Source organism: Malus domestica, chromosome 02 (assembly GCF_042453785.1).
Source record: "Malus domestica chromosome 02, GDT2T_hap1".
NCBI lineage: Eukaryota > Viridiplantae > Streptophyta > Magnoliopsida > Rosales > Rosaceae > Malus > Malus domestica.
This window is the reverse complement of record NC_091662.1, coordinates 37,253,260-37,280,003: the sequence shown is the minus strand read 5'-3', so window position 1 is coordinate 37,280,003 and position 26,744 is coordinate 37,253,260. Positions and strand designations below refer to the sequence as shown.

Genomic DNA, 26,744 nt, shown 5'->3' with positions numbered 1-26,744 from the left:
AGTGAGGATCAATTGATGACAGCAAAAGCACTTATGGCTATGCATTTTCCTTTGGAAGTGGAGTCTTCTCATGGGCATCCATTAAGTAAAACTGTGTTGCACTTTCTACTGCAGAGTCAGAGTATATCAATGCATCAGAAGCCACAACTTAGGCCATATGGCTCATGTTTGTTCTGGAGGATTTTGGGGAGCTACAAACTGAAGTAACTCCATTGCAATGTGACAACACATATGCAATTTCAATAACTAAGAATCCAGTGTTTCATCAATGGACAAAACACATTGATAGAAGGTATCATTTTATCAAAGATGCTTTGCAGCAAGGAATTGTCGATTTAGGGCTGGTTTGGTATTGCTGTGCTTTGAAAAAAAGCTGCTGTGAGAATAAGCGGCTGTGAAATAAATTAGCAGAGTGTTTGGTAAACTTTTTTGTAAAAGTGCTTTTGAAAAAAAAAAGCAGTCTGATAGTGGGTCTTTTCATTAAAGGAGCACTGTAGCTCCGTGTGCTTTGAAAAAAAGCCAGTTTTCCAAAGCTGCAAATAGCAGCTTCAGCTTTTTCCTTTGATTTCAACTTATTCTCACAGTAGCTTCCAAAATAAGCCTTTTTTTTTCAGTTTACCAAACACCTAAAACCTTCACAGCTTTTTTTCATGGGTGCTTTTTTTTTAAGCACCTCACTTCCAAATCACCCTTTAGTCGATTGTCTTACCAAAGAGCAAGTGGCAAACATTTTTACCAAAGGAAAGGTTCAACTACCTCAGGGATAAGCTTGGAGTCATATCAGCTCAAAACTTAAAGGGGAGTGTTAGTGTATAAGCATTGAGCTGATTTGAATTTAGTAAAATAAGCCTTGTATTTAGTTGTGTATCCACTTTGATTAAAATTACCAAGTGCAGGGCTCATATTGTAATTTTGTCTAAGTGACATGTGGAAGGATCCTTGAACTTAGCTAGATGTGTGGCTGAGATTATTTTTTGATGTAATGGTGGGAATCCAGATGCATAACTAACCGTTATGCAGTGCAATGTGTGTGAGTGAGTTAATAGAAAGAACATTCCTCTGCGATTTTTGCAGAGAGAGAAGCACTCATATTCATCTCCATTTCCTGTGATTTTATCTTCCTCTCTTCAATTAGCACAGTCTGAATCAAACTCTAACAATTGTTTTATTAAGGGCAAAATAGAATATATATATAGATAGATAGAGCTTTTACATCATCACCCTCAAATATCATCATCAAATTTAGATGGAGATGCTGTTTGGAACTCCCATTCCTGTGACACCGGATGTTGAGAATGGCTTCAAAAGCTCATATGGAACGACGCCTGCTCCAACTCTGTTTTTCAGTTTCAAATTGGTATTCCTCTCATCAATAATTCCTTCTAGCCTCTTCAAATTGCCATTGAATTTCTCATATGCGGCCTTGATGACAGGATTTTCAGCCCATGATGACTCTGGATTCCCACCAATATACTCCTCATCGGGTGAATGATTCGAAAGCACATCTAAGACGGCCATAACTTTTGTTGCTTGAATCTGTGAGGGGAAGCACATCAGTAGAGCCATTTCTGGTTTCTTCAAGAAGTTCTGGAAATACTCATCAGATGGATCTTCAGTTGGCATATTGGTTCGAGCAATTGTAGGGCGGTTAGGGAAATATCCAGCATACATGTACTGGCCAAAGTTCACTGCTGCATGGTGACCTGCTGTTACCCAAATTATGGTTGTCAAAATGTGAATCAGATTTTCCGGGGTTTTCAAAACAGGCCACCATGGCTCATCTTTCTTGTCTGCATGGCCCTTGGTTCTAACTTCTGTCCACCAACCTTGAAGCTCTGTATCAGACTCAATAAGATTTGGGTCTGTATAGTAGTGGTTCACATAATCACTCACCCACTCCTTAATGGCATCCCACAGGATGAGGCCATCATTTGCAAATGGGTAGTCTTCAATTGCTAGCTTCAAGCCATGCTCAGCTGTAGAATCCTCAACTGCCATTCCCCTAAAATCAAATCAAACAAATATGAACAAGCAGTTCAAATTCCGTGGGGGTTTACAATGAAGTTTTCCTTTTAGATATAAAAAATCTTCTTCGTACAAAGTTTCCTGCATCAAATAGTTTGGAATCGTCTTATGCTAGTTTTATCAAGTAAAATACCTTCTGATGAGATCTGCTGGCAAAGCTTCCATGTCAAAGCGCCAAAGCTGGTCATAAGCGGCAGAACTCAACTCTATGGAGTACTTTCCAGGTGAAAAGGTGCTCTCAATGACTCCACCTGCATTGATGAGGCTTTCTCGAGCCAGAGCATTGATTTCCATTGTATACCGGAAATGAGGGTGCAGAAGTCTGTAGATGGGATGCATTGCGCTTAATTGTCGATTAGCAGCAATTATATATGGCTCTGTACAGCAATGAGTCCTCAGCCTATAAAAATATTAAAGGACAAACAAGTTATTGCCCATGACATAGTCTCATATTTCCTAATTGCCACAGCTACAATAACCGAAGATGCACACTTGAGCAGGAGGTGTGATGTGAAGTTGCACATTCGTGGTTTCCGGATCACTCAAATGCCATTTACAGGACTAATTTGGTAATTCAATGCCAATATAAAAATGGATTCGAAGCCATCTTGTGTGAGTTTCTTACCAGTGCACGACAAGCTGATGATAGCCGGCATCATGTGCAAGAACGTGGGCTTTAGCAAGCCTCCAGAGCCAGCAACCGGTGGCATCCCAGGTTGGAGTAAAGACTTGCTTCCATTGTGGCTTGTCACCAACAGGCGGTCGAGTGAGTTCAATGGCAACAGGCCTCAGTGTCCCATCTGCAGTGAGGAAGAATAGTGTACGAGAACCATACAGTGTGGTACCTTCAATCTCTCTTACTTTGTTCACGTAAGGCATGAGCAGATCATGGTAATCCAAAATAAACATCTTCTTCCTTTCCAAGGCCTGCATTTCATGTTCAAGCAATCTTCCTTTACTTATGGCATAACCCGGTTGCAAGTTAAAGAGATTGGAGTGTGTTTATTATACCTCATTGACAGTCATACAACCTTTGATCTCCTTCTCAACCAGTTCTGTTGTGATCAATGATTCAGGGGGGCCATAAATCTCGGGGTTGAGTTTACTTTTCAATGGCCATTCCTGCATCCAGAAATTGTAGAATTCAGTGCCAATTCAGTGCCACTAGAGAAAATAAAAGAGAGTTTAATTAACTAAAACAAGATATTCTTCTAACATTTAATTACTTGAACACCAAGGAAGATGGAGGCCTAGGGTGAGAAATGGAAAGTACAAATTTGAATTTCTTAATTGAAGTGAAAGACTTCTGCTTGTATCGGCAAATTAATAAAGAAGCATACCGTCACTAGCTCGATACTATATGGATTAAGACCAGCAAGAGTTTGCCGGGAAAATTCTTCATCTCTAAACCAAGAAAATTTATCACCTGCAATATACAGCAAAATTGATCACCTCATGAGAGAATCATTGTTTAAAAAGTTTTGCTCGATCGTAATCTATACACAGGGAGAAAGGGAGGGAGGCATACGGTCTATTATTTCGGGGGTCTCAAAGAGCAAAAGATCATCTCCACCATCTATAATGGTCTTGACTAGCCTTGGGATGATTGTCTGGAAAAACCCACCAGTCTTTGGCTTAGGTAACGTGACTCCTTCGTTATACAGTGAATCTATGGCTGTGAAGTATGGAAATCCTAGGTCTGGGTCAAGAAGTGCTGTCTCTAGCGAAGGGAGCAAAGCATGTAGCACAGATTTCAGGGTCTTTGTTGAAAATGTCAGCTGTTTCACGTCTGCAAAAGCTTCATCTCTTGGTACATACACACTGCTGCTTCTTTGTTCCGACAAAGGATCTGCAATATTGGTAGAAAATATATGACACTATAATCGCATTGCTCTCGTAGTTTCTCTGCCAGACAATTTCCCACACGAGCAATTAGGCATAGTACAAACAAATGGTTCAGACCAAAAATCATTGTCGTTAACATTAACTTCTTGAACTACATAAGTTTCCACTCCAAAAAGCACATAACACAAATTTACATGCGTGTTATGGTACACGCACTAAAACAAATGTTTAGTTTTCAATGTCTAGAACACGGTTTTATTTTCACATATGGCCCAATTATGGGAGCAAAATTGGATGCTAAGGGTTTCTACCCCTCTTTTTCCCATTTCACTCGTGACAGGACTTCATATTCCGAGTTAGAAAGAAAGAAGATGACATGACTTCTACCTTTTACAACCAATTGAGGGATTAGTATGTAATTAGTTCGTTATATAATTACCCTTTTTAGAGCGTGGTCTTCCAGTTCTGCAGCGCCTCGGGTACGGGTGATCTTTGCCACCAAGGACAGGCCTAGCCAGTTCATCTTTGCTGTCCGGATCGCCAATGTCATTATAAGTGTCATAATCGTAGATCCTATCAGATGTTTTTCTTTGGCCCTCTCCATTTCCTCGCAAAGTCTGCAGCTCCGATTCTCTTAGCTTCTTCAACCCACTCGGTGTCTCTGATGGTAGGTACGACTGTTTCATTACATGTTCACACAAATTACCGCTTCAAATGATATTGTATGAAATTCACTATGTCAGCCAACCAGTCAAAACATATGGTAATTTTAAGACAGAAGTTAACAAAGCGATCAACAGTACATCAACGACATGTACAAGACATGAATCTCAACAGGACTGCAAAATTGCAACAGTATAGCCCAAAAGGCTAAACTAACTCGCAGGATGAGGAGTGCTAACATATCAGGTAAGAAGTTGTATATATATAAATGTTTGTACAATAATAATGAGAAAGCAAGGAAAAAGTATAAGGATCTAAAATAAAGGACCTTGTTAGTGAAAAAAATTCTCTTCTCTGGGTTGTCAAATTTGGAATGAGCCCAGGTATTACACGGAACATTAACAGTGCCGTTTGGGAAGCCGTTGAGGTCGATGCTCTTGATGAACATCTCCTTGTGGTGTTCATTCTCTACCTGAACAGCTCCAACCTCTCCAAACCCTGCTGGGATGGTGAAAGTAGCCTCATACACCACCTCGTCATCCTTGTGGCTCGCTTTGTGCCCATACCCCTTCACTGTTTCTTTCTCCAACCCCGTCTCTACGACAAAACCCAATTCAGAAATATGTAGTGAGTAAATTAATTATTTGTTAAGAGAAACAGTTAAACAAACTTAGGATTAGTTTGGAAATGCTTTTAAAATGACTGTAAGTTTTTTTTGGTAAAATTGATTTTGAGTTTTAAAAGCACTTTAAGTTCTTTTTGAAAAAAGTACCAGATTTGTACTTCTTGCAAAAAGTATTAAGTGCTTTTCCAATATTCATTTGATTTTTAACTAAGAATTAATTTAAAAAATATTTTTACCAAAAACATTTTAGTCATTTAAATGCACTTTCAAACGTGCCCTTAATCAATATTTCTAAAATTTAAAGTGCTATTTGTTCATACAATTGTAAAATCACACGTGCTATGCATGTTAGCAAAGAAAACTTATTGCATAATCAAAGCATTTCTAAAGGATATGTCAAATAAATAGGTCAAAATTTTATTTTATGGCTGATGTGACGGATTAAATACAAGTATTAAATCTTTTTTTTAATGGATGTGTTAAATATTTATTTTATTATTTTATTGGGTCTATAGCTACATTAACTATTAAAAAATAATTAAAATAGTTTAGTTTTTTAGAGTTTCTAGACCCACCATTTTAACTTATTTCTCCACCCATCTTATATCCACCATTTTAACTTTTAAAAAATGCAAAAACCCAAATCCTCTAGCTCCCACATACTGTTATTTCTAAAAAGGATACTTTAGATACAATCCCTAACTATCAATGTTCTTTAACTGAAACCTTTGTGGTTTTCAATTTTTGATCCAAGTCTCTGACATTAATGTAATAATGTATTTCTATATAAGTTATTATATTTTTAAATTAAAAATAAAATTTGTAGTTATTTATATTAATGAGATTTTAAATAAAACTCATAATTTATGGAATAAAAAAATAAAGATAAATTATACTTCCCAATATATTGTATGTATCACACATGGGTATGTTCATCAAAACTAACCAAAAAATTATTGCACCAAAACATGGGTACATTTTTCAATATATATCTACTAATTAATAAAACTCTCTTTGTCAACTAAAAGAGGGTGAAAAAACAAATTAATCTTCTATCACATAAAAAAATGATGGGCAATAATATAATTTCACAAGTCCAAATTTTACTATTTTTTATTGAAACCTCACCTACAGTTGATGTTAAAATACCTTCAATATATATTTAAAACCGAAAACAAAACCCTCACACTCCCCCTCGTTCCCTCTCTCCTTCTCATTTTCTAAAAAAAATGTGTTCATACACACGAAATGTGTAGGCAAATGCTAGTATACATATATATTAAGCTTAATGACATTATTAAATTTCTTCTATTAAACTTGACATGAATACATTCTCAAATCAACGAAATAAAATGTATCTATATTAAGTTTAAAAAATGAACTAGAAAAAAGATTTAATGAATTATATATATAAAAAAAATAGGTACATTTTATACTAAAAAGGGTACATTTTACATATAACAAATTGATATATTTAAGAATTGGTACATTTAAGATTAGAAAAAGTTGAAGAATTATATGAACGGGTACATATAAGATTAAAAAATTGTAATTTTTTATAACTAAAATAATGGGCACAAACTTATTCTAATTTTATTTTTTATATTTTGGAAATGTTTTGAAATGAAAATTAATTGGGAGTTTAATAAGGACGTGAATATTAAAACCCTAAATCAATTACTAATTTTTATTTTAAAAATTATGTAACTGACATGTAATTCATTAATACATTAATACTAGAAACTTTGATCAAAATTTAAAAACTAATAAGATCTCAGTTAATGAACATTAAAAACTAAGGACCGGATACTAATTTTTCCTTTTTAAAATATCTCTATTTTTAAAGTTTAAAACAAAAACTGAAGATGGAGAAAAAAGCACGAACTCATTAGCCAACATTAACCAAAATCGCCACTGCACCCGCCGGCAATAACTCTTGTTCTCCTTGCTGCGGTCAAATTTTTTTCTCCTTTTCTCTTCCTCTCTCTTCCTCTCTCCCTTTACCAAATCTAAATATAAGGATCGTCAATATGAATAACTATGAGATTTTAAACTTTTAGAGATCCTTGTCAAGAAATGAAGCCCCTCACCATACGATTGCAAATCGCTCCCAGCTATCAGTCATAGAGAGAGAGTTGATTTGGAAAGAAAGGAAGAGAGGGCATGGGAAAGAGAAAGAAACGGGGAAGGAAGAGGGTAGATATTCAAAGCGTATGTATCTTAGTACTTTAGAGATTATTTTTGCAAAAAATTAGATAAATTCAAAATATAGGGAAAAAAAATAACGAATACGTTAAAAAAAAAAAACTAATATGACTACAACTTAATAAAACAATTAAATAGTTTCAGATCTGGGTAGTCTTTTTTCTTTTTTAATTTTATTATTATCAAAGAAACTTACTATTGAAATTTGAAATACGATATGGAGGCAGCCTTACAAAGAATCCTTTAAATAAACTTCTTCCTTAAAAGAAGGGGACTTTATATATAGAAATTGTTATTAACAGTTCAAAAATTTTATTTTGCATTAAAAACTTTCTTTTATATATATTATATGTAGATCTCGAAACCAATCCGATTATCTAAAGGATTCGAGTAGTACAGATTGAAAAGGGCATTTCTATCCATTGAATCAGGTTTCTGATAGAGTTGATTTCCAATTTGTTTCTATATAAAGGAAAAAGAAAGGCTGTTTTGAATAACCTTGGGGCTAATCGTTTATTATTTTTGTAAAAAAAAAAAGAAAAAAAAAACCCAAACGAATAATGAACAAAAAATACACTAGAAGTCTAGAACCAACTGATCTCACTTGTATCAAACCAAAAAAAAAAAACAAAAAAAAAAACAAAAGAACTCTCAACTCCAAAAATATTAGTGGAAATAAAGATAACATAATTTGAGATATTATTAACCACGGTCATACTGGCTGAGGCTGCAAGATAATCTTTGTGTGTTCTGTTTAATGGAAAAAGTTATATATTTAGTATGCTTATAGTACTGCTTGCTTACTGGGGTCAAGCTCGGCGCTAACAAGCTCCAAAAGCAAAGTTTTTCCGAGCAAGTCGGTTAAGTCATCGAGGGGCCGAGTCAAGCCTATGCTGGAGAGTAACCCTCCTGTTACTGTCACCGTCACCAAAGCCTTTACCGTAAACGCGTTATTTTCCGTAGAAGTAACCGTGGACACTGATACGGGTGATGGTTTGAGATCACTAGAAGTGGCACGGATCACCAAGGATGAGGAGTTTTTCTTATTACGATTTTGATGGACATGGTGGCGCGGAAGGATGTTGATCAGGGAGGGGCTACCATGCTTAATCAGATGATTAGGGTTAATAGAGGATTTTGGTAAGAGAGGGAAGGATGGAGCATAGTTGGCTTTCTGCAGCTGAGATGTCATCATCTCCCTTAAGGGTTGGATGATGTGTGCTTTGTAATGCTAGACTTTTTTTGAAAGCTTATAATTTGCTAGAATGGCTTTCAGAGTTCATGCATTTATAGAGAGAGAGAGAGAGAGAGAGAGAGAGAGAGAGAGAGAGAGAGAGAGAGAAGGGTTGATTGGCTAGGAGGGATTTGGATCCTCGCTGGATCCCCTCCCTAGGATGAAGGGTTGATTGGCTAGGAGGGATTTGGATCCTTGTTGGATCCCCTCTCTAGGGATCATAGGGATCAACGAACACGAATTGTTGATCAAAAATCGTGCGGCCACAATTTTTTCCTTTTTTATATTTTTGACACAAAACGATCCTGCTTTACTTTTGAAAATATAAAAAGCATTTAATTAGGACCGCACGATTTTTTATCAACGGTTTGTGTTTGTTGATCCCTAGGATCCCCAGGGAGGGGATTCGGCGAGGATCCAAATTCGGCTAGGAGCTCGTTGACGAGATTGTTGTCATATTTAATGCCCTATGGGTTCACTCGACATTTTTTGTGTGTGGGCAATAAAAATTTGGAAAAGGATCCTCGCTGGATCATTTTCCTGAGAATTTCGTGATCGTGACCATTTATTGTATATCGTACGATCATAAATCATTTGAAATTTAAAATTTAAAATAAATAGTACCTAACGAAAACTGACCGCACAATATACGATGAACGACCACGATCGGCGATGATCCTTTTTACCGTTTGTAAGAGCAAGTTCAGCCCTATCTTTTAGGCTGGCCCAAAGCCTAAAAAAATAGGCTCGCACCCAAAAAAATCTCTCCACTCCTAAAAATAGGGCAGCCCAAAATCCAAGCCAATTTATAGGCGGGCCCAAAATGGGCTGAGGTAGGAACTGGCCTATCCAGTGTCATGCTGACGCCAGCATAACGTCAACGGACAACACAAATTTTTTTTGCGTCAAGTGCATGGGCACGCACCCCGACACGTCGAGCTAGCACTGCAGACACACTAAAGGGGTGCAGGACATGGGCTACGTAGCTAAGCCTCGGCCGTTGGATTTCCAACTGTAAAAAAAATTTGAAATTCAAACCTAACCACTAGTGACGTGGCACAATCTGGACCGCTCGATTTTCAGATCAACGATCCAAATTTTTCAACAAAAAAACTTAAAAAAATAAATTAATAAATAAAATGTTCGAAATTAATAACTTTTTTTTAAATTTTAAAAATGTCAGAAATTAAAAATAAAATTACTTTTTAATAAAAATTAATAATATTTTAATAAAATGGACTAGGCTATTTAGTTTTAGGGCTAGAGATGCACTTGGTTAATTACTATTTATTGCAGTTAATTACTATTTATTTTGGTGGATTAAATGGACTTTGGGTCAACTCATTTTTTAAGGGTGGAGTTGCTTCCTTATTTCGTGTGGACCCCACAATTCTTTTGATTCCCCAAGATTGGTAAACTTACCACTTCAATACTTCGTAATCGGAATTCAACTCCTTATTTTGATTCTGATTACAATAAACACGCCACAAGTACTTCCAAAGGGGAAAGGATCCAGGAATCCAGGGGATCGTGTAATCATGTTCGTTTATCGTACATCATGCAGTCAATTTTCGTTAGGTACTATTTATATTTAATTTAAAATTTTAAAATTTTAAATAATTTTTAACTGCATGATATACGATGAACGAACATAATTACACGATCTTCGGAAAAAAGAATCATGCGAGGATCAATTATTTAGTATTGTAGCTTTCATCTTTATATGACATTCACAGTAAATGTCTTTGGATCTAGCTAGCTACGACGGTGGTATGCATGGGGTATGGCTTTCATCATTATTGAACATAGTACATATCTTTGGATCTAGTTACGAGTGCGGTAGGTTGAACAAAGCAAGCAATTAACACGTGAAGAGAAAGTTATTTTTTTTTAATTTTTTTGGAAACTAGAGAAAGTTACTTTGGCGGTCTCTTAAAAGAAATGTGTCATTCACATACTTATTTTTATTTTTTACTTTTTTTTTTAATTTTTATCATCAATAAGTTAAAAAAAATTAAAGAATATAAATTAACAACGACATGTGAAAAGTAAAATAATGTATATAGATAACATTCCCTTTAAATGATAGTACGACGTAGTGATGCTTGAGTTGTTAGGACACTAGTACCTAGTGTTCCGGTACGTAATTATTTGGCCTTATTTCTCTTTCAAATTCACATGGCATTTCTCAAACAAGACTAGTTAGTAATTATCATATGCATATCTTGTTAACAATTAATTGGTCATGCGCTCATCCCTCGACAATACTCACCATTATCGTGTTGGAATTGGATCCCCTCTTGAGCAAATGGTCGTTGGTTTAAAATCCAACGGCCCGTGTTGTGTGATTATGAAAATCCCCACCATTTGCTCAGAAGAGGATCCAATTTTGATCGTGTTAAGAAGAAATATATTCTTATGAATAACACTTGCATTTTCCTCTTGGGTGGTGAATGAGCTAATTCATTTACTTATAAATGATGTATTTTTATAGTAAAAATGTTCGTTCAAATTTTTAATTTTTTTTTAAAGATTATTCTTACAAAAAAGAATCGATGATCGTTTAATCATCTAAATGTATCAAGTATGACATACCCGGACCATAGTCAAAACATGCCAGCCGTCACCCGAATATGACGTAACCAAAAAGGGAAGTGAAGCATAAAAATATGGATAAATTAAACTAAATTTAATCTAATGTAGCGAGTGCACAGTAGTGGGAATAACCCATAAAACATTAGTGTTCAGAGTATAGATGACCTAAAAGTGTGCAGTTGAAACTAGATAAAGTACTTATTACACAACAGGAAAAGTTCCTACATTTATTTAGAGGTATGTCAGAATCGCCAGATATTCCTCTTAAGCCACAGAGTAAATCAACTAACTAGGACCTGAAGGGTCGAAAAACAGAAAGGTAAGTGGGCAAAAACAAAGGTTTATAAAACACATTTATTTTCTGAACATACTAACCCCTCGCCGTAAAACATGTATAGTTTCCAGAAAATCATACTACGTGTAAATATGAAATCAAATGCAAATTAGCAATAAATCTAGAGATACGCCAAATCACAATATCGCAATAGTAGCATAATAAAATCAGGTGCTCATTAATCTATGCTGACACATGAGTTCATGCAGAGGATTTCTGACATGAGCAGGACTGGGTGTAATCATAATATACGCTCTAGTGCTATAATCACGTGAAGACTAACACTATTCACGGTCACATACAAGTCGGAGTTGCCTATTGCAACCTGTACGACAGGACTGACACCTACTTGGATCTAAGGCGAGCGTGCAATGCAGATGTGAACATACATGTGAAAGACTGGCCCTGTCTCTGGCCCTGGGTGAGCACTAACACCGGATGTAGCAATGTATGATGAGCAGGTAAAATGCATATGAACATGCCATGACAACATATAAATTTCAACCACAAAATAACATTTCTAAAATTAAATAAAACATGGCATGATAGGCATAAATCAATCCAAAAGCATTTGTGGAAACTATAAAATTATATATATATATATATATATATACACACACACACGAAAACAAATGTCCAATCACTGATACGTTAATTGATCGTAGCCTCCTAGCCTTTCTTGACCTCGTACGTCCTCGGGATAAGTCTCACCTACGTGGGAAATAACTAAACTAATTAATTAATTAGGACATAAACAAAAAGGCTAGGAAAAACACCCATAGTTTGCTCAAACGGAGGGTTTAAATATACGAAAATGTTTTACACGAAGTCACGGACCCGTACACGTCAACCACACGTTGGCCGGAGGCCGAACGAGCCCTCATGCGCCACCTAGCCCACGACTACACGCTTGCCCATGCAGGTCAGAAGCTGACAGACCTAGGGAATATTCTGTTAGACTTGACGGAATATTTCGCTAACGATAACGGCGTCAGTTAACGGTGTTACTTGACGGCATCAAAATATTCCGTCAACTTTGACGGAATATTCAGTCTTCTTCTCTGGTAGTCCTCCGCCGTCTGGTTTCCCGGTTTTTGGAAAAAATTTCAAAACTCTGTAACTTTTGTCAATTCTTAACCATTTTCAACGAAATTTATATGGAATTGAAGCCCATGACGAGGAAAATAAGATTGTATCTCTTGAGAGTCCAAAAAGAACTTGGAAAAGGGTTGAAAAAGCCTCGAAAGCTTCAGACCTAAACTCAACGTCCCAAAACCGTGAGTTTCCTCATCGGCTCCACTTTAAAACTAAGTTAATGGCCTCGAGGAGTTGCCTAGATGCTCCCAAAATTCCCAAAACCTTGTAACTCACACAAGAAGACGTCAGAATAAACTCCACTCGAGTCAGAGCTTCGAGTTGGACACTCAAAACTCGTCCACTTCGTGATCGGTTGGTACAGATGTGTTTGTGGGGATGAGAGGAACACGATGGTGGTAATTTGAGAGTCAATCCATGAGTGTTGATGAGGGTCCTTGATGTTGCAGAGAAGAGAGAGTCATGGGTAAGGGAGAGAGAAGGAGAAGATGAGAGAGAGAGAGAGAGAGAGCTTTATGATTGGCTGAGAAAAAGAGAGAGAGAGATTGATGTTTGAATGGGGGAGAAAAATGAGGAAAAAATCTTATTGGTTGGTGAGAGTGAATAAGGTATGGGTCCAGTTTTAAAGAGAAAAAAAGATAGAGTTTGTACAATTGAAATCAGACGAAATCTAATGCGTCTTATAAAAAATAGTGGTTTTCAACACTAAATAATTAACACGCGCACGTGTACAAATTTACCCGTTGTTCACGCACTTTAATTAAACGTAACTTTTTCGTTACAAGTCTGTTTCAAGCCTAACTCGCGCTCACGCGCTCGTAACAACGAGTACTATTTAATTAGGATAATGAGAAAAATAATTTAAAACCGAATAACCACGTCCACGTCACTTTTCCAACAAGGGCATAAACATCAATTTACACACATGAGGAGAAAATTACATAGAAAATTAGGGACAGGTTGTCACGAAGTAAATCAACACTATATAACATGTCAATGATGAATCATCCATTTATTTAATATACTTGGATGACTAAACAATTATTGATTCGATTAATTTTTTGTAATGATGATCTACAAAAAAAAAAATTAAAAAACAGAACAGTTCTGATCGATTATGAAATTTCTATGATGAAGATACATTATTTGTAAGTAGGGAATGAGCTCATCTCCGAATCTCGAGTCTATACATTTATTATCGGTGCATTTAGGTGAATTTAGACAAATCTTGATCATTTGATTAATCTACTCCATCCACATCAGATTTATATTGACATCGCCTTCACAACATATCACTCTGCGTCTCTCTGCCTTTCTCCTCACCCATCTCTCTTGCCGTCTTCTCCCCTCTTCTGTAAGATCACAAAGAGAACTTCACATGGATGCTGTGAGGTTTCTTATGATGGATGGGTGAAAGGTTGACTAATATCAGTTAATCCTACTAATTATGTCTTTCACTGGGATCCAGTAGGAGAACAAAAAACGATTAACAAAATCGGAGGGAAAAGGCACCCATTTTCTTACTTATATTAACTTTTGGAATTGAATTCTCAATCCATTTATGAAAAGCAATTGAAGTTTTCGTTCAATATGCGACAGAAGTTGGGAGGACAGCGAGAAAGTAGACTCCCAGATATAAATTAGTGCTAAGGTGCAAACGTGTATTTTGTTCTAATATGACGTAATTGGAATTCAACTTCTCGTTTCAATTTCGATCACAATAAACACGCCACAAGTACTTCTAAAGATGCATCAATTATTTAGTGAATAACTCATGCACGTGCTTGGTTGTAGTTTTCATCTTTATATGACATTCACAGTACAAATCTTTGGATCTAGCTACTAGTGCGGTAGTTTGAACAAAGCAAGCAATTAACACGGGAAGAGAAAGCTACTTTGGCCGTCTCTTAAAAGAGATATGATGTTCACACATATTTTATTTTTTACACTCTTTTAATTTTTCACCATTGATAAAAAGAAGAAAATCAAATAACATAAATTAATAAGAATATGTAAGAAGTAAAAAAAAAAGAAAAAAAGATGTGGATAACATCCATTTCAAATGATTGTACGACTTAATGATGCATGGGTTGTTGGGAGACACTAGTACCTAGTGGTCCCGTACATTATTATTTGGCCTTATTTCTCTTTCAAATTCACATGGCATTTCGCAAACAAGACTATTAGCAATTATCCATATGTATATCGTGTTAAAAATTAATTGGTCATACATCATCTCATCCCCCAAACAAAATGTATATGGATAACACTTTCTTTAAATGATAGTACGACTTAATGATGCTTGAGTTGTTGGGACACTAGTACCTAGTGGTCGGTGCGTAATTATTTGGCCTTATTTCTCTTTCAAATTCACATGGCATTTCTCAAACAAGACTAGTTACTTAGTAATTATCATATGAATATCGTGTTAACAATTAATTGGTCATGCATCACCTCATCCCCAAACAAGACTCACTATTATCGTGTGAAGAAAGATATTCTTATGAATAATACTTGCATTTTCTTCTTGGGTGGTGAATGAGCTAATTCATTTACTTGTAAATGACGTATTTTTATTGTAAAAATGTTCGTTCAATTTCTTAATTTTTATTTGAAGATTATTTTTACAAAAAGTTATTCGAATCAGTGATTGTTTAATTATTCAAATGTATCAAGTAAATCAACACTATATAACATATTAACGACGAATTATTCATTTATTTAAGATACTTGGATGACTAAACAATTATTGATTCGATTAAGTTTTTGTAAGGATAATCTACAAAAGAAAATTAAGAAACTGAACAGTTCCGATCGATTATGAAATTTCTACAGTGAAAATACATTATTTGCAAGTAGGGAATGAGCTCATCTCTGAATCTCGAGTCTCTACATTTATTATCGGTGCATTTACGTGAATTTAGACAAATCTTGATCATTTGATTAATCTAATCCATCCACATTGACATCGCCTTCACACCATATCACTCTGCGTCTCTATGCCTTTCTCCTCACCCATGTCTCTTGCCGTCTTCTCCCCTCTTCTGTAAGATCACAAAGAGAACTTCACATGGATGCTGTGAGGTTTCTTATGATGGATGGGTGAAAGGTTGACTAATATCAGTTAATCCTACTAATTATGTCTTTCACTGGGATCCAGTAGGAGAACGAAAAACGATTAACAAAATCGGAGGGAAAAAGGCACCCATTTTCTTACTTATATTAACTTTTGGAATTGAATTCTCAATCCATTTATGAAAAGCAATTGAAGTTTTTGTTCAATTTGCAGGAACAGAAGTTGGGAGGACAGCGAGAAAGAAGACTCCCAGATAGATATTAGTGCTAAGGTGCAAACGTGTATTTTGTTCTAATATGATGTAAACTGATTTACTTTGTTTGATAAATTGAATAGCTAAGATTTGCCTAAAGCGTAATGTACAAATGACAAATGTAGGAATAATGTTATTTTTGTGAATCTCATATGTAAAAAAGGTAAGATCCAGAAACACATGTGAGACCCATCTTTAATAGTTAGGTGGTCCAAATATAATATGAAAAAGAGATATTATATTTGCAGTTTTACACACTTCAAATTACTTTCCCTACACTTTTTTTTTTAAATATTGTTTGACACACCACTAGCATTTGATAGAAAAATATTAAAAAAAAATAAAAGGATGTGAAGAAAGTAAGCTGAGGTGTGAATATAATTTTTCTTTAAAAAATATAATAAAATATTTTTTTTTATCAAATAAGTTAACAAATAACACTTAAAATAAAAAATTTGCTAACCGATAAGATATTCATCCTCTCTTTTGAACTCACAAGGACAAAATTTCAGTGTGTGTGTGTGTGTGTTGATGATGGTGATGGAACAATTCGATCGGTAAAATGGATAAGCTAGATAGCTAAATTTGGAATGCAACGGTGGAGTAAAACTTCCCGGTTTTCATGTATTTTCTCTGTACATGTCCCTTCAAACATAGCGTCCTATTTCCCTCCAATTCGGTCATCGGAATAGCTGTATGATCATGCTCGGATGCTTTCACTCTAGTTTCAACGTCAGATAAATCACTTTTCAGCGTAAGCATATGGCTACTCTTACTCATGTTGCATGATTGTTCGAGAGTCATATTAGGGAGAGAGAATTTTGCATTTGTTTATAAGGACTTTGTTGTGACATATGTTCTTATCAATATGTGATTGTGTAAATCCTAAGTAGAGATAAAATAGGAATCCTTTGGGATCTAGAAGATCTTTCCTAATATACTTTGTATTACTTGGAGAGCAAGTTTCTCTCCTCCTAATTACTATAAATAAAGGCACAAGGACTGGGGAATTAACACACAATTCCTCAAGTCTATTCTCCAATCTCTCTTCTTCTCTTTGCCGCATATCTCTGTAAAATATAGGCCACAACACGTTATCATCACGCTCTTTACGCTGTGCTTAGAAGAATTTAAAGAGAATTTATTCGTCTACAATCAGGGGAGTATTACGTTTCAATTATTTTTAATTGATTAAATCTTGATTTTATTGAATTCATATATTGTTATTGATTCAATTTATTTTTCTTCTTATGTTGAACGTGATACAAGCTTGAAGATGAAAGCCAAAAATTGAAGAAATAATTTTTCTGCATCAAACCAATTCATTCATATCATCACGCAATCAGGTTCTTCCAAAACAACGGCTTTTAACTCGATATTTTTGAAGCCCTGATCGCATGAACATTCACCATGATGCATGACCCAACTTTACGTTTAACGTATTTTAGATTCTACATAAATTGTGTATGCCTCATAACCAAAATTGCTGCAATTATGTGAATCTGATATTTTCCATGAATAGAATCTTACATATGTACATGCATTGAAACTATTATTTGCATATGCATCAAAGTAAATATGTGATTCATTGAATTATATATGCATATAATTGATTTGAACAAGATCGGAATTGGGGAATTAGGGTTCTATTCGAACCCGTGCCTTTGCACCATGCAAGGTCGCAAGGCCGCAAGCCACCAGGCCCGCAGCCTGTGATGGCCCAGCCCGTCCCTTAGCCAGGCCTGCAGCCTGCATCCAATTCCCCAACAAAAGCCGAGAAACCCAGGAAACCTTAACGCCAATCCCAGCGTCCACCACCATCACAGGTTGGCCTGCAAACCACCCTCACACATCGGGTCACCATGTTTGACGGCCTGAAGCTCGTCCTCAACATCAATTGACCGAGATTCGCATAAATCTCATCGGATTTTTTTTGAAAAACCCGATTCGAAATTCTAGGGTTTTCACAATGAATGTCAAGATTTTTTCGATTCTCCATTCCTATTTGAGGTTTTCGACGACCCACGGACTCGATTAAAGCATCATTGTCCACAAGCCCACCGCCTCACATGGCATCGTCGATCAAAACTCGGTCTTCTTCCCCGATGAACACACCCAACTACGGCTGGGATGTTTTTGGACTTTCCCCGAGCCCCATTTGGGCTCTGACTCTCGGCCCGGTTTTTTTCCGCCTTGGGCTCACCTGAAGTGACCCAAAACCCCTGCTTAGGCCTATTTGTTTCTCGGCCTGCAAAAAGAAAAAAGAAAAAAAAAACAATTTGTTTTCAGCTTCTTGGGTCTGCCTGCCGCAGCCCAATCCCTGCCCCAATCCTTTCCGTGGGCCTGTAGCCCTGCCCGAGACCCCCAACCCAATTCTTGGGCCTGGGATACACGGCACACATTTTTTTTAAAGCCACCCGTGGCTTAGTTTTTGTTTTGGGCCCCGAATTTTATTCGCCTAATTTCTTTTTAGGCCCAATGGGTTTATATTTTTTTTCACCCACATTTTAATTTGGCCCGAAGTCCAAATAAATTAATTCAATTATAATTGTGAACCTAAAGTTATATTTTTGCACATACTTGTTGCATATTTGCTTGCATATATATTTGTGTTTGCTTGCAGGTATTATGAACTTAAAAGTTCATACTTCCGAACCTGAAGTTTCGGAAAAGTGCCATATGAACCTGAAGTTTCTTAATGCACAACACTCATGTTGAGACCCGAAGTTCTCCATGCTTAAATCCGTTTAAACCAAACCATGTCTTAGTACCTGAATGTTCTAAATTTGTTGTTTATGGAAATTTTATTTCCTAAAACACCAATCACATTCTTGTTTCCTCCATTCAGCGTATTGTCGAACCGTAACAAGTTCGATTTCACTGATTTGGAAGTTTCGAATAGTAAACTACTTTATGTGGATACAAGACGTGAATAAGCATCCGCCATGATCCTTATTCGAAGAATTATGCCTGAAGCATATCCAATGGAAGTACCTCCCTGCTAAGGACTCCATGACTCTTCAAATCTGTTATGGACTGTTTCAAATCATGCAAAGATGAATTTTTGCCTGAAGCAAAACATGATTGAAACTGTTACGTCCATGAATAGGTACAATTCTCGTCGTCCATTTGTGAGACTCATTTTGCCCCACCTAATACATTTGGAAGAGCGAAATTTGACATGGACGGCTTATTGGCCGAACCCCATTGTTTTTTTTGGTTTATTTTGTGAATAATTTATTTTGTTCTCGGATTTAAGATTAGTGTTTGGATGTCACCATTATTCTCGAATAAAAGAGTTAATTAACGAAGATTACCACATGTGACTACAATTAACTCATGCTTAGGTATGTTTTGTGGGGAAGTTAGCTGTCTGGTTCTATGCTAACTTCATACCTAATCATCCCCCGACAACCTTTCAGGCTTATCCAACCTGATTGTGGGGCATGACACTGCCCTATATTGTCCAATGGTATTAACTTTACCATAAAGGGAAGCCTTATACTCACTTCGTTCCGGAAGAACGCATTTTTTAAGCTTTAAGGATATTCGAGAGTATTATTACCATATTGAAACCAATGTAGAAAAATGGAGTAAAATTCCTTGGCATATTACCATTTTGCACTTCTTACGAATATAGTTAAATGCATATTCTAGAGAAGATGGAACGCTTAACGAATGGATTACATCCATTCAAGTCCACTATGTGGCCGGCCAGAAGCCCGTGATTCATAAGGAATTTTCGCTATGGATGTACGTTTAGGATATCTAGGATGATTCGTGATGCGCCGTTTTGGGCATCCTTTTACCAGAAGTAAAGAAATCATACCTGGACACGTATTATACCTTAGCACCCTCCATCTTTTTACAAAGGATTCAAATGGGACATTTGTGGATAGATTCAACCACCCTACGGACCATTTAAATATTCTATAGTATTGGTTGATGCTTCTACACGTTTGTCACACGTGTGGTTGTTGTCCACAAGTTGCATTCTCCACACTGGTAGCTCAGATTAACAAGCTCAGGGCTCACCACCCTGATTATCTGATCAAATTTATTTGATTGGATAAGTTGGAGAATTTACATCGACATTTACATCGAACAATTTAAATCTCGATGGATATTGCATGTCGGTTGGGTTTTTTGAAAGTTGAACATCCAGTCCCATGTTCATACCCAGAACGACCCAGCAGAAGTATTCATTAAACGCCTTCAAATGATTGCGTGGTCGACTGGTCATACGTACCACAGTTCCCGACCTCTGCTTGGGGCCATGCAATATTGCAAGCAACCATGTTGGTCTGCCTGAGGCCCGTCACGACCCAACCTTATAAAGCGCGTGTCAGTTGGTTACCAGATACGAACCCGACATATCGCATCTGCGCGTCTTTGGTTGTGCGGTCTATGTGCCATTTTGCGCCGCCCTTACGTACACAAAAACAAAGGGGTCCTCAGGGAAGGATGGAAATCTATGTCGGTTATGATTCTCCTTCTAATATTCGTTACTAAATAACCTTTGACAGGCGATCTCTTTACTTCTCGTTTTGCGGATTGTCACTTTTATGAGACAGTCTTCCCGTCGTTAGGGGGAGATAAGAACGTCACCGTTCCTAAAGAACGACGCGAATTATCGTGGACGTCCCCACTATGTCTCATATCGATCCCAATCTAGATCGTCAGAGTTTAACCAGACATTTCCTCTGATCTAGAAAAAGTGACGAGATCACATATACCAGCTGCAAATGTGCCTGCAAAGATGTGTACCAAATGTACTTCGGACCTTTGTCCTGAAAGTAGGAAAGCCACAATTATGGCCGACCCTCGTACATTGGCGGCTAGTCAATCAATCTATCTTATGCCAGAAGCATGGTAGATCACTCGGTTCGAGGATTCACCTCCCCAAAAGAGGAGGAACGTGGCACGAATGAATCCGCCCCTCGATCGCTGTCTCAGACCTTTTCATCTCATGAGATTAAATCCGGATTACTCCCGAGACCTGAAGTTCTTGGTCCAGTATACTAGTTTGGATGAGATATGGAATTGGAATGAGATTATCATAAATGATGTTTCATTTATATGGTACCGACATAAATGAAAAGCGACGATAACGAACCGCGTTCCATTGATTAATATCAACGTAGAACTGATTGGTCAACTAAAAGAATCAATCTATGACGAATGAGATGAATGAAATAGTACAATATGACGCATTGTGGCGCAAGGTTTCTCTCATACGCCATGTGATTGATCGCAGCATTACAAACGTGGTTGTAGTATCTCTGGGATCGTGATATGAACCTACATGGAGTTTCCAAATGACTTACATGTACTGATTCAAATAGTTCTAGACCACAAGAACATCCTCTTGATTCTCAAGCGGCCTTCACTTTACGGATGCAGAACTATCCGGGCAGATGTGGTATACCCGTCTAAGTGAATATTTGATCAGTTAGGGATATATGCCCCTGCGTGTATAAAATCCGAAATTGCTAAAGTTGAGAAAATTAACTCGCATATCGGACTATAAGATGAATGATCTTAGGAGAACTTGACATTACCTCGACCTGAAGTTTCGAGCTAATTTTGATGGTATTCTGGTCCACCACTCAAACTAGACCCAGAAGGTGTTATGTCTGAGTATATCCTGATCATCTGTATGCTAGATGCAAATGAGACCTTTACGGAGGGTATGGAGCATAAGGTTCCATATTGGAACGTGAGGCAGCCATATCTAAGTACCATTGGCGTTTGTTGTACTTAGCTCAAATGCACTAGATCAGACATCTTATGTGCTGATAATCTTTTGACATAAAGCAGCACTGCGCCTAACACGCCACCACCAAATTTGGTGTTAAAGACGTTTTTCTGTTACTATGGATTTGGGCTTATTCCCTATGCATCTCAGAATAGATCACACCCTCTTGATCTTCGGAATGATGCCTACCTTGTGGGATTCGCTGAATCAGACCATTTGTCTGACCGCACAAGGTACGTTCCCGCATGGTTATGTCTTTACCATTAAGGAACACCGCAATATCTTGGAGGTTAACTAGATAGACTTTTTGTTGCGAAACCTTTGAATCGCTCCAAGACTCACTATGTCTCATCACGTGAGAGATATGGTCGAGAATTCTTGTTGAGCATATTCAAAATCCTTGCGATTTTCATCCATCGTTAAGTCCCAACAACGATCCATGAATACAACGCTGTCTGTATCGGCCAGATCAGGATACATCCAACAAAGTCAACACCAAGCATATTGTGTCTACATCAGCATGAGCATCAGAAGATTGAAGTCAAGCAGTCCAATCCCAGACAACCTTACCAACATCTACACAAAGTCACTACCAAAGTCTACCTTCCAGAAGCTTGTCCAATGAATTGGTATGCGTAACTTTCTCATTTGCAATGCTTGTAGTTTCATTTGGAAGTTTTGTCAAACTCAGGAGGAGTATCTAGAAGTATACTCACTTGATCTTAATGTACTCTTTTTCCCTACGATTAGGAGCATTTTTCCCACTGGGTTTTTGCTACCTAACTAGGTTTTAACGAGGCACCCATCCTGGGCTGATCATACTCTTGTGAGCTCTTCTACTTGCGTCCAGAAGACGTATAGTTTTGACTTAATGCAACTTCTCACTTTTCTCCTTAGCCTATGGGCTTTTCTCCCACCTTGGGTTTTGCCATAGTAAGGTTTTGTGAGTTTTACCACTCCTGCATTCTTCCGTCTTTTGAGACTCGCATTCGCTACTTGTGCCGACTAAACGAGACGATTTCATCCACTACTTCTACATTTGCCTGAAGATCTGATGCGCCATCTACTTGAGTATTTGCACACTCAAGGGGGAGTGTTATGACATATGTTCTTATCAATATGTGATTGTGTAAATCCTAAGTAGAGATAAAATAGGAATCCTTTGGGATCTAGAAGATCTTTCCTAATATACTTTGTATTACTTGGAGAGCAAGTTTCTCTCCTCCTAATTACTATAAATAAAGGCACAAGGACTGGGGAATTAACACACAATTCCTCAAGTCTATTCTCCAATCTCTCTTCTTCTCTTTGCCGCATATCTCTGTAAAATATAGGCCACAACAGACTTGTATTATTTAACTTACTTATAATATTGTCAAATTAATTTTAGGCTTATTTTTAGCTATGTTTTTGGCACTTGATTTTAATTTTACTTTGCTCCTTGTAACTCAAAAATCGGCACTTTATTATCTGAAACTCAAAGTTCGCTCCACTTTACCATTAAAACTTGACCTTAATCTCATTTTGTCCTCTAAAACTCGAAAGTCACCTCTATAAAACTTAAGATTTGCTTCACATTGCTTTAGATTTGTTAATTTCTTATGTGTGTTTGATTTGGATGCATCAAACTAATCATTGTATTTTTTATTTTTTTTCATCTCTTCAATTTCTTTTAGACTTAATATTATCTGACTGTTGAATATTAACACATAATAGAGATTTATAATAAAATTTATTGCACATGTGACATAGTTTTATTGAGTGTTGGGGCTCACATATGTTTTAAGAGCGACCTATAAGTTTTTGAGAGAAGACAGAGTCCATAAGTCAAAATAGAACAAATTTTATAAGTTTGAGAGAATAAGTGGTAACTTTTGAGTTAAAAGGTAATGTAAGATTAAAATAGTAAAGAGTGTAAATAAAAGATAAGCTTTAATTGTATCTCTGATCTCTATTGATATTAAACATAAAGGTATCAAAAGCATTTTCATATAATTATGTACCCTGGTAAAATAGGAAGACATATCATTAACTAAAGACCTCATAAGATTGCACTCTGTTTTTAAACAAACATAATATTAGGATAAATTACACAAAATTACTTATCATGAGTAAAACCATAATTTCATACTTTATGTTTTAAGCATTACAATGTTATACCTCAATTTATAAATTCGTCGCAATGTCAGAATTCCGTTAATTAATCCGTTAAACGATGATGTGACAAATGTAGGATGATTAGGGTCTATATTTTTCTGACGTCGAAGACGGAATTGGATCCTCTCCGAGGCAACCCCTCGAGGATCCTCCTGATCGATGTTAGTGGGCCGTTGAATTTTTATCTAACGACTATAAACAGGGGGACCCTCTAAAAGTTATAATAATTGTTGTTGTTAGATAAAAATTCAACGACCCACTAACCCCTGTCAGAATGATCCCGAAAGTTTGCCTCGAAGAGGATCCAACTTCGTGGAAGACCATATGGATAAAAAATAAAACTACAAAATAAATTAGGCCATCTCCAACCGAAGGGTCCAGAGGGCTAGAGGGCCGAAAATAACCCTAAAATCGTCTCCAACCGAGGGCTAGGCCAGAGGGCTCGGGAATCTGGGAAGGCCCCATGGAATTTCAAAGGGCCAAAGGGCTGGCTGCTTTCGGCCAGCCAGCCAGCCTCGGGCTGGTTATTTTTTTTTATGTTTTGTTATTCCTGTCGGTTATAACTGACAGGAATACATGCCATTATTTAATATACTAAATAATGGCATGTATTCCTGTCGATTATAACCGACAGGATTTAAAAAAAAAAAATCAAATGAAACGGCTACTAGCCGTTGCATTTGATTTGATTTTTTTTACATTATTATTTTTTTTATTTACAAAATTTTTCATATAACTTCTATTTCACAAAATTTATTTCATATTTTTTTTAAATTCTATTTTTTTTCCTATAACTTCTATTTCACAAAATTTGTTTCATATTTTTTTTAAATTCCATTTGTTTCCTATAACTTCTATTTCACAAAATTTATTTCATATTTTTTTTAAATTCCATTTTTTTCTATAACTTCTATTTCACAAAATTTGTTTCATATATATTTTTTTAAATTCTATTTTTTTCCTATAACTTCCTAAGCCATTATACAACATTAAATTAAATTAAGTAACATGAAACAACATTAAACAATATGAAACAACATTAAATAACATTAACCAACATAAAAATTATACAACATGAAACTTAAACAACATTTTTAAAAACATTTAAAAACATAAAATAATGCCTACTCCATGCTTCTTTGGGCCCAAAGATGTGCAACAAGATCTTGTTGTAGGCACTTGTTTGTGGCACGAGAACGTATCATTCTATAGCGCCTCATGTACTCATCTATAGAGATACTATCAGTTCTTGGATTGAAAGGCAAATTAGGCTCATCATATATTTTTGCACGAGCCATTCTTGACCTATTTGGATCTTCTTGGTCGTCTTCGGACTTTCCATCAATATACCCATCTCGCTCATCCTCCACTATCATATTGTGTAATATGATGCAAGATATCATGATGGAGTCCAAATTTTCTCGACTCCACCCTTTTGCCGGTTCACTAATGATCTTCTACCATGCTTGTAGAATACCAAAAGCTATCTCAATATCTTTCCAATATGCCTCTTGGTGTAAGGTAAACAACTTTTCCGCGTCATTACTAGGGTTTGGAATTGCTTGGACAAGTGTCGCCCACTTTGGGTTGATGTCATCAGCTAAGTAATACCCCATATTGTATTGACGGTCATTGATGTAGTAGTCAAGTTGAGGTGCTTTACCTTTCGTCAAGTTATTGAAGAGGGGTAGACGCCCAATAACTGTAATGTCATTTTGGGATCCAGGGACTCCAATGAAAACATGCCAGATCCATGTGTCATATGAAGCAACCGCCTCTAACATAACAGTTGACTTTCTAGACCTTCTGCTAAAGCCTCATTACCATCCGGTGGGACAGTTCTTCCAATCCCAATGCATGCAGTCTAATGACCCTATCATGCACGGAAACCCACGGTCTTCAGCTTTGTGAATGAGCCGATTCAGATCTTCTTGATTTGGCTCGCGAAGGTACTCGTCTTTGTAAAGCTGAACAATTGTGTTACAAAATTCTTGAAGAGTATCAAGGCATGTAGACTCAGACATACCATGGGTTTCATCCATCGAATCAGCTGGGGAGCCATATGCCATCATTTGGAGTGCAACAATAACCCTTCTGATGAGGTAAGAAACTAGGGCGGCCTGCTCTGTCCTGCTTCTGTCGAAAGTACGGATTGACCTGCTGGACATCACAAAGTAAACGCTCGAAGACATGACGCCTCATCCGGAAGCGACGTCTGAAATCCTTTTCTGTGTGCACTGAGTTGGGATCGAAGTAGTTGTTCATCAGATTGGCATGCGTCATTACTCTGTTTCGTGGTTTGTAAAAGCGACCAACAATAGAGCGATCCTATTGAGGTTGTTCCTTAGTTGGCTGACACACCATGGCTGCAGCCATAGCTGCTGCTATGTTTTGTTTATTGCGTCTTACTTGAACTTCTTCATCAGACTCCTTGTGACAGCCTGTCCCTAATTTTTCAATTTAATAAGTTTTAAAAACGTGATTTTACGAAAATGCCTTATAGGCGAAGGTTTTGACTTTCATTGACTAACGTGTTGTGAGACGTACTAAACATTCTTTTAGCGTATTCCTAAAGTACTCAACAAGATGAATGAGGAAACGCAAGCAGAAGTGAATTTGGAGTTACGAATCGAAAGTATTTTGAAGAAATAACTATTTTAATTATATTATATTAGTGTATGCTAATTAGAAGGACATGGGGTGTGTGTGTGAGTGTGCGTATGTGTGTGTGACAGAAAAAAAATGATTAAAATGAAAGGCAGATGCTGCGGGGGAGGAAGCTCTCATCTGATGAGAGGCAGACGAACCAGAGAAGGAGGAGATGACTGGACCAATGAGAGGAAGAGAAGGGACGAAAAGAGAGAGAAGTGAGAAGCACG

General features: G+C 36.8%; 1 protein-coding gene and 2 long non-coding RNA genes across 4 annotated transcripts; 1 reads left to right on the top strand and 2 right to left on the bottom strand.

The window, feature by feature from the left end:
- Positions 1–1,242: 1,242 nt before the first annotated feature.
- On the bottom strand, positions 1,243–8,558 carry LOC103418601 (linoleate 13S-lipoxygenase 2-1, chloroplastic-like). The gene is made up of 9 exons (NM_001328828.1): positions 8,168–8,558; positions 4,862–5,130; positions 4,310–4,547; positions 3,554–3,874; positions 3,366–3,451; positions 3,037–3,147; positions 2,651–2,952; positions 2,159–2,425; positions 1,243–2,002 (listed from the first exon to the last, which is right to left on the bottom strand). The coding sequence occupies exons 1-9, from the start codon at positions 8,556–8,558 to the stop codon at positions 1,243–1,245; spliced, it is 2,745 nt and encodes a 914-aa protein (NP_001315757.1).
- Positions 8,559–11,353: 2,795 nt separating this feature from the next.
- LOC114822539 (uncharacterized) lies at positions 11,354–13,213 on the bottom strand. Of its 2 annotated transcripts, XR_011574482.1 has the most exons (3): positions 12,364–12,478; positions 12,149–12,237; positions 11,354–11,488 (listed from the first exon to the last, which is right to left on the bottom strand). It is a non-coding gene; the product is annotated as an uncharacterized lncRNA (long non-coding RNA). The 2 variants fall into 2 exon arrangements; XR_011574480.1 differs by lacking the exon at positions 11,354–11,488 and having other exon boundaries at positions 12,021–12,237; positions 12,364–13,213.
- A 2,330-nt stretch (positions 13,214–15,543) lies between these two features.
- LOC139190670 (uncharacterized) lies at positions 15,544–16,049 on the top strand. Its single transcript, XR_011575013.1, has 2 exons — positions 15,544–15,822; positions 15,911–16,049. It is a non-coding gene; the product is annotated as an uncharacterized lncRNA (long non-coding RNA).
- The last annotated feature ends 10,695 nt before the right edge of the window (positions 16,050–26,744 follow it).

Excerpts from the sequence above, each read along its gene's own strand:
- LOC103418601 (NM_001328828.1), bottom strand. The coding sequence starts at position 8,558 with ATGATGACATCTCAGCTGCAGAAAGCCAACTATGCTCCATCCTTCCCT. Across the intron at positions 4,548-4,861 it reads GAATTTTTTTCACTAACAAG|TCGTACCTACCATCAGAGAC; the intron begins GTCCTTTATTTT and ends GTAATGAAACAG. Across the intron at positions 3,148-3,365 it reads ATAGTATCGAGCTAGTGACG|GAATGGCCATTGAAAAGTAA; the intron begins GTATGCTTCTTT and ends TTCTGGATGCAG.